Source organism: Dendrobium catenatum, unplaced genomic scaffold (assembly GCF_001605985.2).
Source record: "Dendrobium catenatum unplaced genomic scaffold, ASM160598v2 fragScaff_scaffold_421, whole genome shotgun sequence".
NCBI classification, from domain to species: Eukaryota; Viridiplantae; Streptophyta; class Magnoliopsida; order Asparagales; family Orchidaceae; genus Dendrobium; species Dendrobium catenatum.
The window spans coordinates 165,058-176,851 of record NW_021318883.1 but is presented as its reverse complement, the minus strand read 5'-3'; the positions used below and the strand labels follow the sequence as shown (position 1 = coordinate 176,851).

Sequence of the window (11,794 nt, the reverse complement as noted above, 5' to 3'; positions counted from 1 at the left end):
AAAGAGACGGTGTAGCGTTCATACGAGACATTAAATTTTTGTTACGTAGAAATCCCTGAAAAGGGAAAAAAATGAGTCCCTTTTTGGGATGAAGACCTTGGCTTGATGTAGCAAATATACATCATATAAAGAGCATTACATGGTTGAAATTTGAAGAATCAGTATTGACATGTTTTTTTGATCAACAGGACTATAGTCGGTGGACAACGGAGTTCGAAAAGATCGTGGTCAGGTGACATTAGTTGGAAGGACCGTAGTTAGCGGGAAAAGGAGGTCGAAAAGATCGTAGTCACGGAGGTCGGAAGGATTGTAATCAAAAGGCAACATGGGTAAGAAGGATTGTTATCTAGCGATGGAGGTTGGAAGGATCATAGTCGACAAACGACAGAGGTCGAAAAGACAATAATCTAGCGATGGAGGTCGGAAAGACCATAGTCGATGGGCGACTCGACGACGATGGTCAAAAAGACCCTTGTCTGAAGGCAAAGGTCAAAAGATTTGTAGTCGGCAGGCACCGGTGGTCAGAAAGATCGTAGTCTAATGACGGATGTCAGAAGAATCTTAGTCGGTAGGCGACGAAAATTGGAAAGGTCATAATCCACAGGCAACAGCATTTATAAGGATCATTAACCGATAATGGAGGTCGAAAGGACTGTTATCTGGTTATGGAGGTTAGAAGAACAATAATTGGTGGGCGACTGAGGTTGAAAAGACTGTAGTCTTGCAGGAATGTAGTTGGTGGGAGCATGAATGTAGTTGGTGGGCAATGGAGGTCGAAAAGACCGTAGTCAACAGGTAACGGAGGACAGAGGTTAGAAGAATAGTTATCTGACGACGAATGTCAAAAAGAAAGTATTCTTGCGAAGGAGGTCGGAAGGATCGACGTCGGCCATGGTAGCCAGGAGAAAATCCTGTAACAATCGGTGGACGGGTGTAAGTCCGGTGATAATTGGGGGTCGGTCAGAAATTCGACGAAAGTCCGACGACAGTTGGTGGTTAGGTTGTGGTCGCGGAGGAGCATGGTGGAAAGAGAGATCTCATATTTATCTTCCTCTCATCTCTTCTTTTTCTTCCTTCCTTCCTCTCTTCCTATTCTTCCTTCAATTGAAGAAAAGGAATAGAGAATCTAGTTCTAGAGGTAATACATCATTAAAACATCTTAGAATTGAGACAATTTTTTCCAATAGTTCCTACAAGAGAATTTTTGTTTATATATATATATATATTAGTTAAAGTCACCTTGGTTAGACCAAACTTGATTTTTATTAACACTAATGTCATTTGATAACATTATAAAGTTGACTTCTTTTATTAGGAGAGTTAGAGTCATAAATCATAAACATTAAAAAGGAATATTGCTACCACTACTAACAAGGCCATAAATGATTTGAATATCATTATAAATATGAATAAAGGAGGCTTTATTTTTATTCTAACTAAACTAAATGCAACAAGTTTTAGAGTGAGAGAAGTTATGAATGCTTCCTTCATTATCATAGAATTTGTGAGAGTTACTAAACCACAAGTTTGATGCTTGAGAAGAGGTCAGTTTTCTTATAGGATATAGAAAATGTTAAGGTTGAAATACTAAATGAGGTTCTTACAATTAAAAAGTTTATTCAGTTTGTTAGATTCTATTACATTCCAAGAGGCAAATTTTTTTTGGCGTATTGATTTTTAAATGTGCCTATGGTCTTGGCCTTTGAGAGGTTTAGATGAGCTTGGGTGATTGTGTAACACTTGCATGGAGCATCCATAATTGGTGTCAAAAGTTTGTTGTGTTATGGTTCCTAAAAGAATGAGATATTGGAGTATTCTTTGTGATAAGTTGTTGGAACTTGGGCATTACATATTTGCTAAGAAAGAAGTGGTTTGTTGATGTTTACATTACGATCATGGGGAGTCACAATTGAGAGATTGGTGGATTGGGAGGAGGGGATTTCGGCTGGAGAAGAGATGTATATATCTTGCTTTTAGGGGCTGTTTGGTAGCAGGATTTAGGTCAGATTTGAGGTGAATTTGAGCGAAATCCAGCCAAATGGCCTAAAATGCAAAACCAAATCTCACGGCAAGTGAAATCCGGGATAGACGGAAAATTCCGCCGATTCGAGCGAAATCCGGGATTTCGGAAATCCTATATTTTGCGGGATTTACGAAATCCAGACGCTAGAGTAAGAGTCCCTTGGATAAATCCTGCTTTATAGCCAAACAATCACATAGGATTTAACTGAATTTATCATAAATGTTACCAAACAGTTTTCAGGATTTGATTTCGTAAATCCGGGATTTGGAGGATTTACGAAATCCTACTTAAATGAAATCCTACATTCTACCAAACAGCCCCTTAAGATTTTTGGTTGTCAGGTTAAATTCTATGGTACGTTTTCGGTGTTTGCTGTTTTCAACGGTACAGTCAAAACTACGGACAGATTTGGAAATTGCTACCGGCGCTTCCGATCTTCCTTCGTTCGCGGTACCACGAAGGCATGAATCCTTCAACCAATCAAAAAAACTTACAATCCATCCGCATAGATAAATTATACGTAAACCATCTCCACCGTTCATTTTCTTAAACGGAAGATCTCCGTTCCCGCATAAATCCGTAGCCAGTATCCATTACCACATGGGCTGCGCTTTGGCACTTGTGAGAGATTGCACGTTCGCTGACGTGGCTGTTAATTATTGTGAATACCTCAATCATCTTGCTGGCTACCCCCAGAGATCTTCCCGTTTTGCAGTTATACCTTAAAATTTAAATATATTATTAACAGTTTATATTAACTTATTTATTTTCTGGAAGGTTACGGGATATTTTTATAAATTTATGAGATGTTCGGAATACCAGAAATAGAAAGCGAGGGCGGAAAGTGCGACGGGTCGATAGCGGGAAGGCATAAAAGGAAGAAAGAAGAGGAGAGTGGTCGCCTCTTCTCGTTTCTTTCGATCAAGCTGTAGAATTCGGAGAGGAGGGGGAGGGATGATTCTGGAGGCGAAAGAGGATGATGAGATTAAGGAGATGATAGTGTTGAAATCGGGAGGAAGAAACGATCGTGATGGAATTTCGCGCTTTCCCGGCGGGGACTTCAACGACGGTGGTAAAGCGTTGTTGCTCCCACCGTCCAATTTTGCAATGGTGGACAACGGTATATACCGTTCTGGATTTCCTGGCACAATGAACATTGGATTCCTTGAGACGCTGAACCTGCGATCCGTCGTGTGAGGATTGGATTTTCTCTTTCTGGATTTGTGTTTTTGTTATTGTTTTTTTTTTAAGGGATTCTTACGTGATGGGAGGGGTTTTTCGGGGGATTTTCGCAGTTATTTGTGCCCGGAGCCTTACCCGGATGACATGGCGGCATATATGAATTCGGTTGGGATTCGGATCTTTCAGTTTGGAATTGACGGTAGCAAGGTGATTGTTTTTTTTTTTTTTAAATTATTTATTTTTATTTCTTATGATGCTTTTTGATGGTAGATTTTCTATTAAATTTGGCATTGGGATTTGCTGTAATAAGTTAATTGAGAGATGGGGATAATTGATCACTATATTTTCTTCAAATTAGTATATATCAGTGTTTATCAATTTGGATCTGCATAAATCTTTTTTCTTTAATTTTATGAATATGCTTTATACATATTTGTTAATTAATAAAGTAAATATAAATGTTGACTGATGCACTTTTAGGTTTCTTAGACTAGGTTCTTATTCTAGTGCGTAAAAAATAAAAAATTCATGAACAATTTCAAGAAGAGAGATCAATGTCCAAGTGCCTGGTGTAAATATCACTTGTCATGAAAGGTCCTAATCTGTTTTTGCAAGATGTCACATAGAATTTACCTTTTTCTTTCCAAGTAGTAATACATCCTGTTGCTTTAGTTAGCTGCTGATTTTTAGGGGGCTGATAAATCTTCAAGGGCTAATAAAAAACCTTTAGCCTCGATTAGTATTTGCTAATTGATAAAAAAGCTTGTGTTACCATTTGATGTCAGAATCTCTTTCTGTTTTAAAGTAGTATTAGCTGATTGATTTTTTAATGTGCTTATATTACTCCTTTTATGAGGCAATACACTAACAATCAGATGGGAAAGTGCTATCTTTTGGAACAAGGGCGACCTTATATGAAATGATAAAGAATAATCGCCTTTAGAAATCATGTTCAGAATCAACATTAGATGATTTCTTTTCCCTAGCCCTATATGCCTTCCCTTCTTAACCAGGACATTAATGGCAGCTCACCATCATCTAAATTATAAGCAGGGAAGTTCTGATTGCAGTTTTAACATAATATGAATAGTTGGTAGTGGGCATGTAGCATCTCGAAAACTTATAATATTTTTGAACAGAAAATTTTGATCTATTTTGAACTACCATCAAAATGTATTTTATCTGATATTTGTGATGTTTATAATGCATCTCATAGCAAAAACAATATCTTTAAACTTGAATTGCATGTACGATAAAATGAAGCTTATGTAAAAATTTGGCACTCAATTATGAATAGTTATTCTCCACTTATTCATGTTCCTTTCGATATGTTTTTTTTTTTTAGGTTTAAAAGCCAGCATTCCTTGCGGATCTTCTTGTTGTTCTGCGATGTTTAAAATAGAATCAAACTTTAACACATTGCAATTAGCATTGACTTGAAATATTCACCCTCTACTTTCCTATTTCATTCAACTGAGAATTCTCTACTCCTAATTATGATTTAATGAACTTCATATTTCTGATATGCTCTGGTTCTTTCTCCAATCATTCGTCAGAGCCTGAATGAACAATGCAGTTTTTTTCTGATTTCAATGCTCTGGTTCTTTCTCCAATCAGTAGTTTATTTTGAAATCTGTTTTCTTACCACTTTCTCCTCTTACCTTTCCTAATGCTTCCTTTTTCTCAAAATTTTTGGCATCCTGTAGAGGCCTTTGGTGACCATACCGAATGGTTCCATCATGGGAGCGCTGAGAGTTTTGCTTGGTACCTTTCTAAAACTTAATTTTTTCTTTCTTAGGCTTCATTTGAGACGGCTTTCTTATTGCTTCTTAAAGTAGCTTTTCAGTACAACATTTTAAATTTATGTACTCAAAAGCTATAAGAAGCAGTAACAAAGCCGTCCCACACGAAGCCTTAGACTTCTGACCCACATCTTTGCTTTATTTTTAAATCTACATTAAAGGTAGATTTAAGCCTTTAAGCTTAACCCATCCATCTTTGGATGTCTCAGATATAAGGAACCATCCTGTCCTCGTTCACTGCAAGCGTGGAAAGGTAATTAGTAGAAGAAAAAACTTCATTATTTTTGTGAGTTCTTTACATTACTATCTATTCATTAACCAAGCCTTGGTCAATCCAGCACCGGACGGGTAGCCTTATCGGCTGTTTCAGGAAACTACAAAACTGGTGCTTGACTGCAGTGTTTGAAGAGTACGTGCGATTTGCAGGCACGAAAGCTCGTATTTCGGACCTTAGCTTCATCGAGTCTTTCGATGTATCGTGCATGACAGAATGCGTGCTTGGCATTATCTACCGTTACCATGGCGGATGCGGTTCTCAGGCTCGTCGCCTCAGTTATGGGGATTTATCTTGACAACCTCTTATCTTTTATCTCTACAAGGGGAGATAATAATGAGAGTTGGATTGCCACTTTTTTGTTGTTGTTTTTGCTCAATATTTGACTGAAGAGGCTAATATTCATATGTTATCATTCTTTTTTGTTGGTTGAATCTTCATCAATCATATATAATTGCTTGGTATGGGGATCAAAATCATTGTGCTGCTGTATTTGTTCCAGGTATCAAAATCATCCTCTTTGTTGCTTCCCACATTTTAAATTTTTTACTCGTTTGGCTCTCCTGTTTTTTCATTATTGTCAATATTCTTGATAGTCAGTGGCTTCAGAAATTCTCTCGTACTCTTGTCTGGCTTCGGTCAAGGGTGGAACCAACCTTAATTCTGAAAGGGGGGCAAGTGACAAATTTATAAAAAAAGAAAAAATATATATAAGGGTGCAATAATAATTTATTTTGCACATAATTGTTTTTCATAGGCTTATTTGTTAGTGTTAGAAAAGTTCAACATAATTGGATGAAAATAGTGGGAGGTTAAAGGGCTTTCCGATTTTTGGGGAAAATTGCATGAAAAAAGATTTTGTAGGTAAAACATAAAATTCAAGAGGGACATATTACAAATAACCCTTAATATATTAAGAGTTTTAATTTTTTTTGGGGGGCTCACCACTACACAGTTTCGCCCTTGTCTTCGGTTTTTCTCATTGCCAATATTTCAAGTTATAATTTCACGATTTCATAGCACGATTAAGTAATCAAATTCAAAGATTGTGTATTAGCATTACGACTTTTTGGTGTTTTTTTTTGCTGCATTGCTTTTCAAATTTTAGTCATCATGATTTTGATTTATTTAAAATGTTTGATTGACAACACTTCTTAGCTTTATTATAATGTGCCTTTTCCAATCATCTTGAGCTAGATTGGTTAATTAGAATAAAAAACTTTGGGCCCATATCGGATTGTTTTTTTTATTTATTTTGATTTATTTTGTTTTATTTCTTTATAAAATCTGTCTATGATATATTTTGATTATTTCTGGAATGGTTATATGTAATTTATGGGATATTTAATTTGAAGTTAAAGAGGTATAAAATATTCTAAATATAAAGATTTTTCAATTAAAAAAAAAATCTTTTACGTTTGTTTTACACAATAAAATATCTTTTAAATATTTCAAACACGTACGTTATATTCTTTTTACTCTAATTTTTTTTTAAGCAATTCATATGCCCTTAATTTAAGTCTGTAGTAGCATTGCCTCATTTGGTGTTAATTTTTTTTAATGATTTTCAATAATTGGTTTCATGATTTTGTTTTATTTAAAAAATACGATTGAAAAATACTATTTGTAGTTGCTGTCAATTCATAGGGTATTATGTCCATCTGTATGATGATACAATAATTTTGCTTAATGTGGCATCGATTACTATATTAATTTTTGAAAGTTATTCATCAGAAATTATAGAAAGAGAAATAAACCATCACTTTTCCAATCATCTTGAACCAGATAAGGTTATATCGTATTTTTACAGGATAAAATAAGAAACTTCTGGCCCATTTTGTAATTTTTTTTTTTTAATTTTACTATTTGTTTTGTTTCTATTTTTTATAAAATCAAAATATATTTTGCTTTATTGCGACTTTATTATTTAAAAAAAAATTAATAATAAAAAATATTTTTGTCCATGTTCCTTATTGCCTCCCCTTCTTTTTCTGGCTCAACACTTAATTTTCATTTTCATTGGCGATGGTGACTTCTTTTCGGACTTTCTTTGAGACCATTTATATCATTGTTATGGCCATTTTTGTTGTTATGGAAGACTTCCATCTTCGGCTATTTTGCCTCTCAATCACCATTTTTTCTACCGTCGTCACCAGCGACCTCTATCTCCACTGTCATTACTAACTTCATCTTCTTGTTCCTCTTCATCCTTCCTTTCCTATATATGATGTGATGTTTTTTTCTTTATCATGTTATATGTGATGTGACATGTGATAGGCACTAGATTTCTCATAGGATAGGAACGATTCAGATGCTAATGGAGTTTTTAGCATGTGGTCGTGCATATGCATAGTTATATAAAGAGGGGCAGATAAAAAATATGTGATTAACAAAATTTTTAGCTTGTGCTAAAATTGTAAGCCCCCTTAATATTAAAAGCATGGCCAAGTGAATATGTTTATTCAATTCTCGGCTATGAAATTTCTAGAAATGCTTGTGATATTTTGATGATTTTATATATAAACTGCTTAAAATAATATGCAAGTTGTAATAGAGTCATTTAATTTGTTCATAAATGTAAATTCAAAAAAGAGTTATGAAAGTCACTTAAAGTGGGGGTACTTGACACCCAGTTTGAATTCAAGAGAAAGAAACATCTCTTATGGGATATTTCATTCTATTGGGAGATCCAAACTTGGGTAAGTTTGAGATCCAAAGAGATAAACACCCCTTCGAGGAGTTATTTACATTTGGATATATGGATACGGTGGATCAAAGGAGCTCGAAGGAAGAAGTTAAAGAAATGAGGATAAAAAATACCCCCACTTTAACACTTGTGTTGATTTATAGGCTTAGAATCTGGGATGTTGTTAGTGGTACCCGACCACATTTAATTTATGCAGACCATGGGTTGTAACTAAGTGGCATTTTCTACACGGCCTCTTTTACATTCATTTGATATTATGTGATAATATTTGTTTAAATTATTTGTGCTTTTGAAATTGCTTGCTTTTCCAAGTTTATTTTTTATATACGGGATTTATTTTAGCCTAGAACATGCTTATGCTCTTAAAAATCATGAAAAATTCTTCTACTTGTAATTAAATAAAAAACATCAGGCTCACATAAGAAGATAAGCACACCTAAGCATAAAGCTTGGGCATGCCCGATGTTTTTCATACATTTATATCGATATTCTCTCCTTATTATGCACCTCCCCGGTTGCAGGCCATAGTAGACCACATGATCTATTTGGGTGCAGCTCTATCTAGGCCTCTAGGGGATGTTACACATCTCTAGAAAAAAATATATTTTTCAGCCTAATTTTTAAAGTTCATCATATATATATATATACAATGTCAATCAGCATGCATTGCATTAGAATTCAACTAAAAAAATAAAAATTTAATTACATTGAGCATAAGCCCACCATAATAAGTAAATGGGATAATTAGAATCTTCTCTAGATGTCAGCCTCAATTTCTATAAGACTTAAACAACAAATCTTACCCATCTTTTATAATGATTGGATATATGATTTTAAAGTGCCTAGGTTTTTTAGTTTGCTCTCTAATTCAGGTCAATGTAAGCGCATATTTGCATTTTATTAGTTAGGTTCATATCACTATAGTTTAGTGCCCATCTTAGATCTATTTTTTGGGGCGAACCTAAAATCATAAGTCCGCAACATCGGGAATTTAATCCCAAAATTCTAATAAAATGTCAACTTGAATTAAAACTTTCTCTCATAAAAAATTTAAAGTCCAACATAAGATATATTAAGACATTTCTAAATTATTTTATAATCTCAAAATGCCTCCTACTTTTCATACTTTGGCCTCCAAAATAAGTGTTCAAAATTGATCCAATTCCTATTAAAATTCCAACATCATTATCTTCGCATCACTCTTAGAAATTTCAAAATAATTTTTTTACCATTATTTTAATCATGAGTATTCATAGGATGCCTAAAACTTTCTATGATGTAATTAACTATGAAGATATGCCATCATGTATGATTTAAGATACTGGATAAAATAAACCCAATCTACTTGGCTCCTAAATAGGATGAAAGAAAATTATTATTTTGTAAAAATTAAAATAAAAAATGATCATTATCACCATGTTCAAATAGTTAATAGTAGATGATGTTTTCTTTTTTTGGGGAGATCATCATTTATTATTATGACTTAGACTATGAAACTAATGATAACGCATCCAGATTATTATAGCTTAATATTTGATCAAATAATATTTTGACAATTTGGGGTCATACATGATTCCTTTTTAATTTTGATTACGATAGTTAGGATGAAATTTATAATTTTTTAATCTAAACCCATTAGAGAATGGATTTTTCACCTTTTGAAATATATTTGCTGTCTTTCACCCAGAGAGATACATGGATATATATAGAGCTTTCACATCTAAAGCCTTCTTGCAAACTAATGAATAAATGACACGTAAGCAAGAATATAATAAATACAATATTTAACTATTTTTATATTCTAATATCCCCCCGCAAGCTGATGGATCTTTGGAGACCATCAATTTGGATCTGAGCATCTCAAACCTAGGTGTTGATAGAGCTTTGGTAAGAATGTTCGCGGTTTAATCAACAGTACTAATTGGTAGGAGACGGATGTGATTTTGGTTAATGTGGTCTCTTATAAATTTTTGGTCGATTTCTATATGTTTGGTCCGGGCATGGAACACCGGATTGTTTGCTAAAGCTATGGCTGAGGTATTGTCATAAAACATGTCTGTAGGTTTCGTTTGATGAGCACCAAAATCTGAAAGTAAGCATCTGAGCCAGATGATATCTACAGTAAGAGCAGCTAAAGCTCTATATTCTGATTCGGTGGACGACCTGGCTACTGTATGTTGCTTTTTAACTGTCCAAGAAATGAGGGTGTTTCCCAAGAATGAGCAAAATCCAGACGTGGATTTCCTCGAGCTAGGATCGCCTGCCCAATCAGCGTCTGAAAAACATTTAAGCACAAGATCATATTTTATAATTGGAATTCCAAATTGAATTGTACCTTTAATATATCGTAGGAGCTTCTTGAGCATGAAGATATGTTGTGATCCCGGTTGATGCATATGTTGAGAGAGTTTGTTTACACTATATGCAATATCTGGTCGAGTTAACGTTAGGTACTGTAGGGAACCTTTAATGTGACGGTAGACTTCCGGATCAGATAACGTGACATCAGGTTTGGGGTTATCCGGAATTTTGGTGCATGTGGGATTTGCAGTTGAATTGTAGTTGAGTAATCCCGATTGCTGTAATATAGAAGTGGCATATAGCTGTTGGGATAAGAAGTAGAAATATTTGTACCGGTCAATTTTCACTCCAAGAAAATCGTGCACATAGCCTAAATTTTTCATAGAAAACTGTTGGCTTAATTTATGCATAACAGTGGTTACTAAAGTTGGATTTGAACCAGTAATTAATATATTGTCTACGTAAACTAGTAAGTAAATACTGTTAGATTGTTGACGAAGAATAAAAAAGCGATGGGTCGGCTGAGCTACATTCAAACCCAATGGATATTAGGTATTCTGTGAATGTAGTGTGCCATTGTCTTGGGGCTTGTTTTAAGCCATAGATGGCTTTGCGGAGTTGACAAACATGCTTAGGATAAGTAGAATCCTCGAATCCTTTAGGCTGAGTCAGAAACACTTGTTCGGTAAGTTTTCCATGAAGGAATGCATTCGCGACATCGAGTTGATGGACCTACCAATTGTTAGAAAGTGTAATTGCAAGCATAATACGAATAGTAGGAAGTTTTGCGACCGGACTAAAGGTTTCAGTGTAGTCTAGCCCGAATTCTTGACGATGGCCTTGCGCAACCAGTCGTGCTTTGTATTGGGCTATGGAGCCGTCAGAGTGGAGTTTGGTGCGGTAGGTCCAGCGACATCCAAGTATAGATACGTTTGGTGGAGGAGGCACAAGACTCCAGGTGCCTTGTTGTTGTAATGCCAAAAATTCTGTTGCCATTGCTATTCTCCAGTGTTGATGCTTGACTGCCTCGGTGTAGTTTGAAGGAGGAATACTGGAGCTTGATGCTTCTTTCGTGTGCAGAAGATTCATCCGAAGTAATGGCTTAAGCTTGCCAGTTTTTGTTCTTGTAATCATCGGATGAGATACCTGCTGTGGGATAGTAGATTCAGAATTAGTGTTATTGTGAGTAATAGATGCAGGTAATGTAGGTGATGGTATTAACACTGGGTCAATATAAGAGTTATTGATTGGAATAAATGGTTGGTGAGTTCGGTTTGTAGCAGCAGCCGAATTCGGCATAAGAAGCAATGGTGGAAGAACAGTTGATGAGCCCTCTTTCTTTTCATCCTGCAGACTGAACGAAAATACTTGTTCTTGAAATGTAACATGTCTGGAGAATGAAATTTTATTAGTAAGCATGTCCAAGCACTTATACCCTTTATACGTATCTGAGTAACCGAGCATAACACACAGTTTTGTGTTGGGTTGGAACTTGTGGTGAGTAT

At 35.2% G+C, this 11,794-nt stretch overlaps 1 protein-coding gene across 1 annotated transcript; it reads left to right on the top strand.

Moving 5' to 3' along the window:
• Window positions 1-2,866: 2,866 nt before the first annotated feature.
• Window positions 2,867-5,696, top strand: LOC110110647 (tyrosine-protein phosphatase DSP3). The gene is made up of 5 exons (XM_020842242.2): window positions 2,867-3,216; window positions 3,319-3,412; window positions 4,912-4,969; window positions 5,217-5,260; window positions 5,346-5,696. The coding sequence occupies exons 1-5, from the start codon at window positions 2,978-2,980 to the stop codon at window positions 5,577-5,579; spliced, it is 669 nt and encodes a 222-aa protein (XP_020697901.1). The 5' UTR covers window positions 2,867-2,977; the 3' UTR covers window positions 5,580-5,696.
• The last annotated feature ends 6,098 nt before the right edge of the window (window positions 5,697-11,794 follow it).

Bases quoted from the DNA above. Each gene is read 5' to 3' on its own strand.
- LOC110110647 (XM_020842242.2), top strand. From the start codon at position 2,978: ATGATTCTGGAGGCGAAAGAGGATGATGAGATTAAGGAGATGATAGTG. The intron at 3,217-3,318 runs GTGAGGATTGGA...GGATTTTCGCAG, and splicing joins CTGAACCTGCGATCCGTCGT to TTATTTGTGCCCGGAGCCTT. The intron at 3,413-4,911 runs GTGATTGTTTTT...GGCATCCTGTAG, and splicing joins TTGGAATTGACGGTAGCAAG to AGGCCTTTGGTGACCATACC.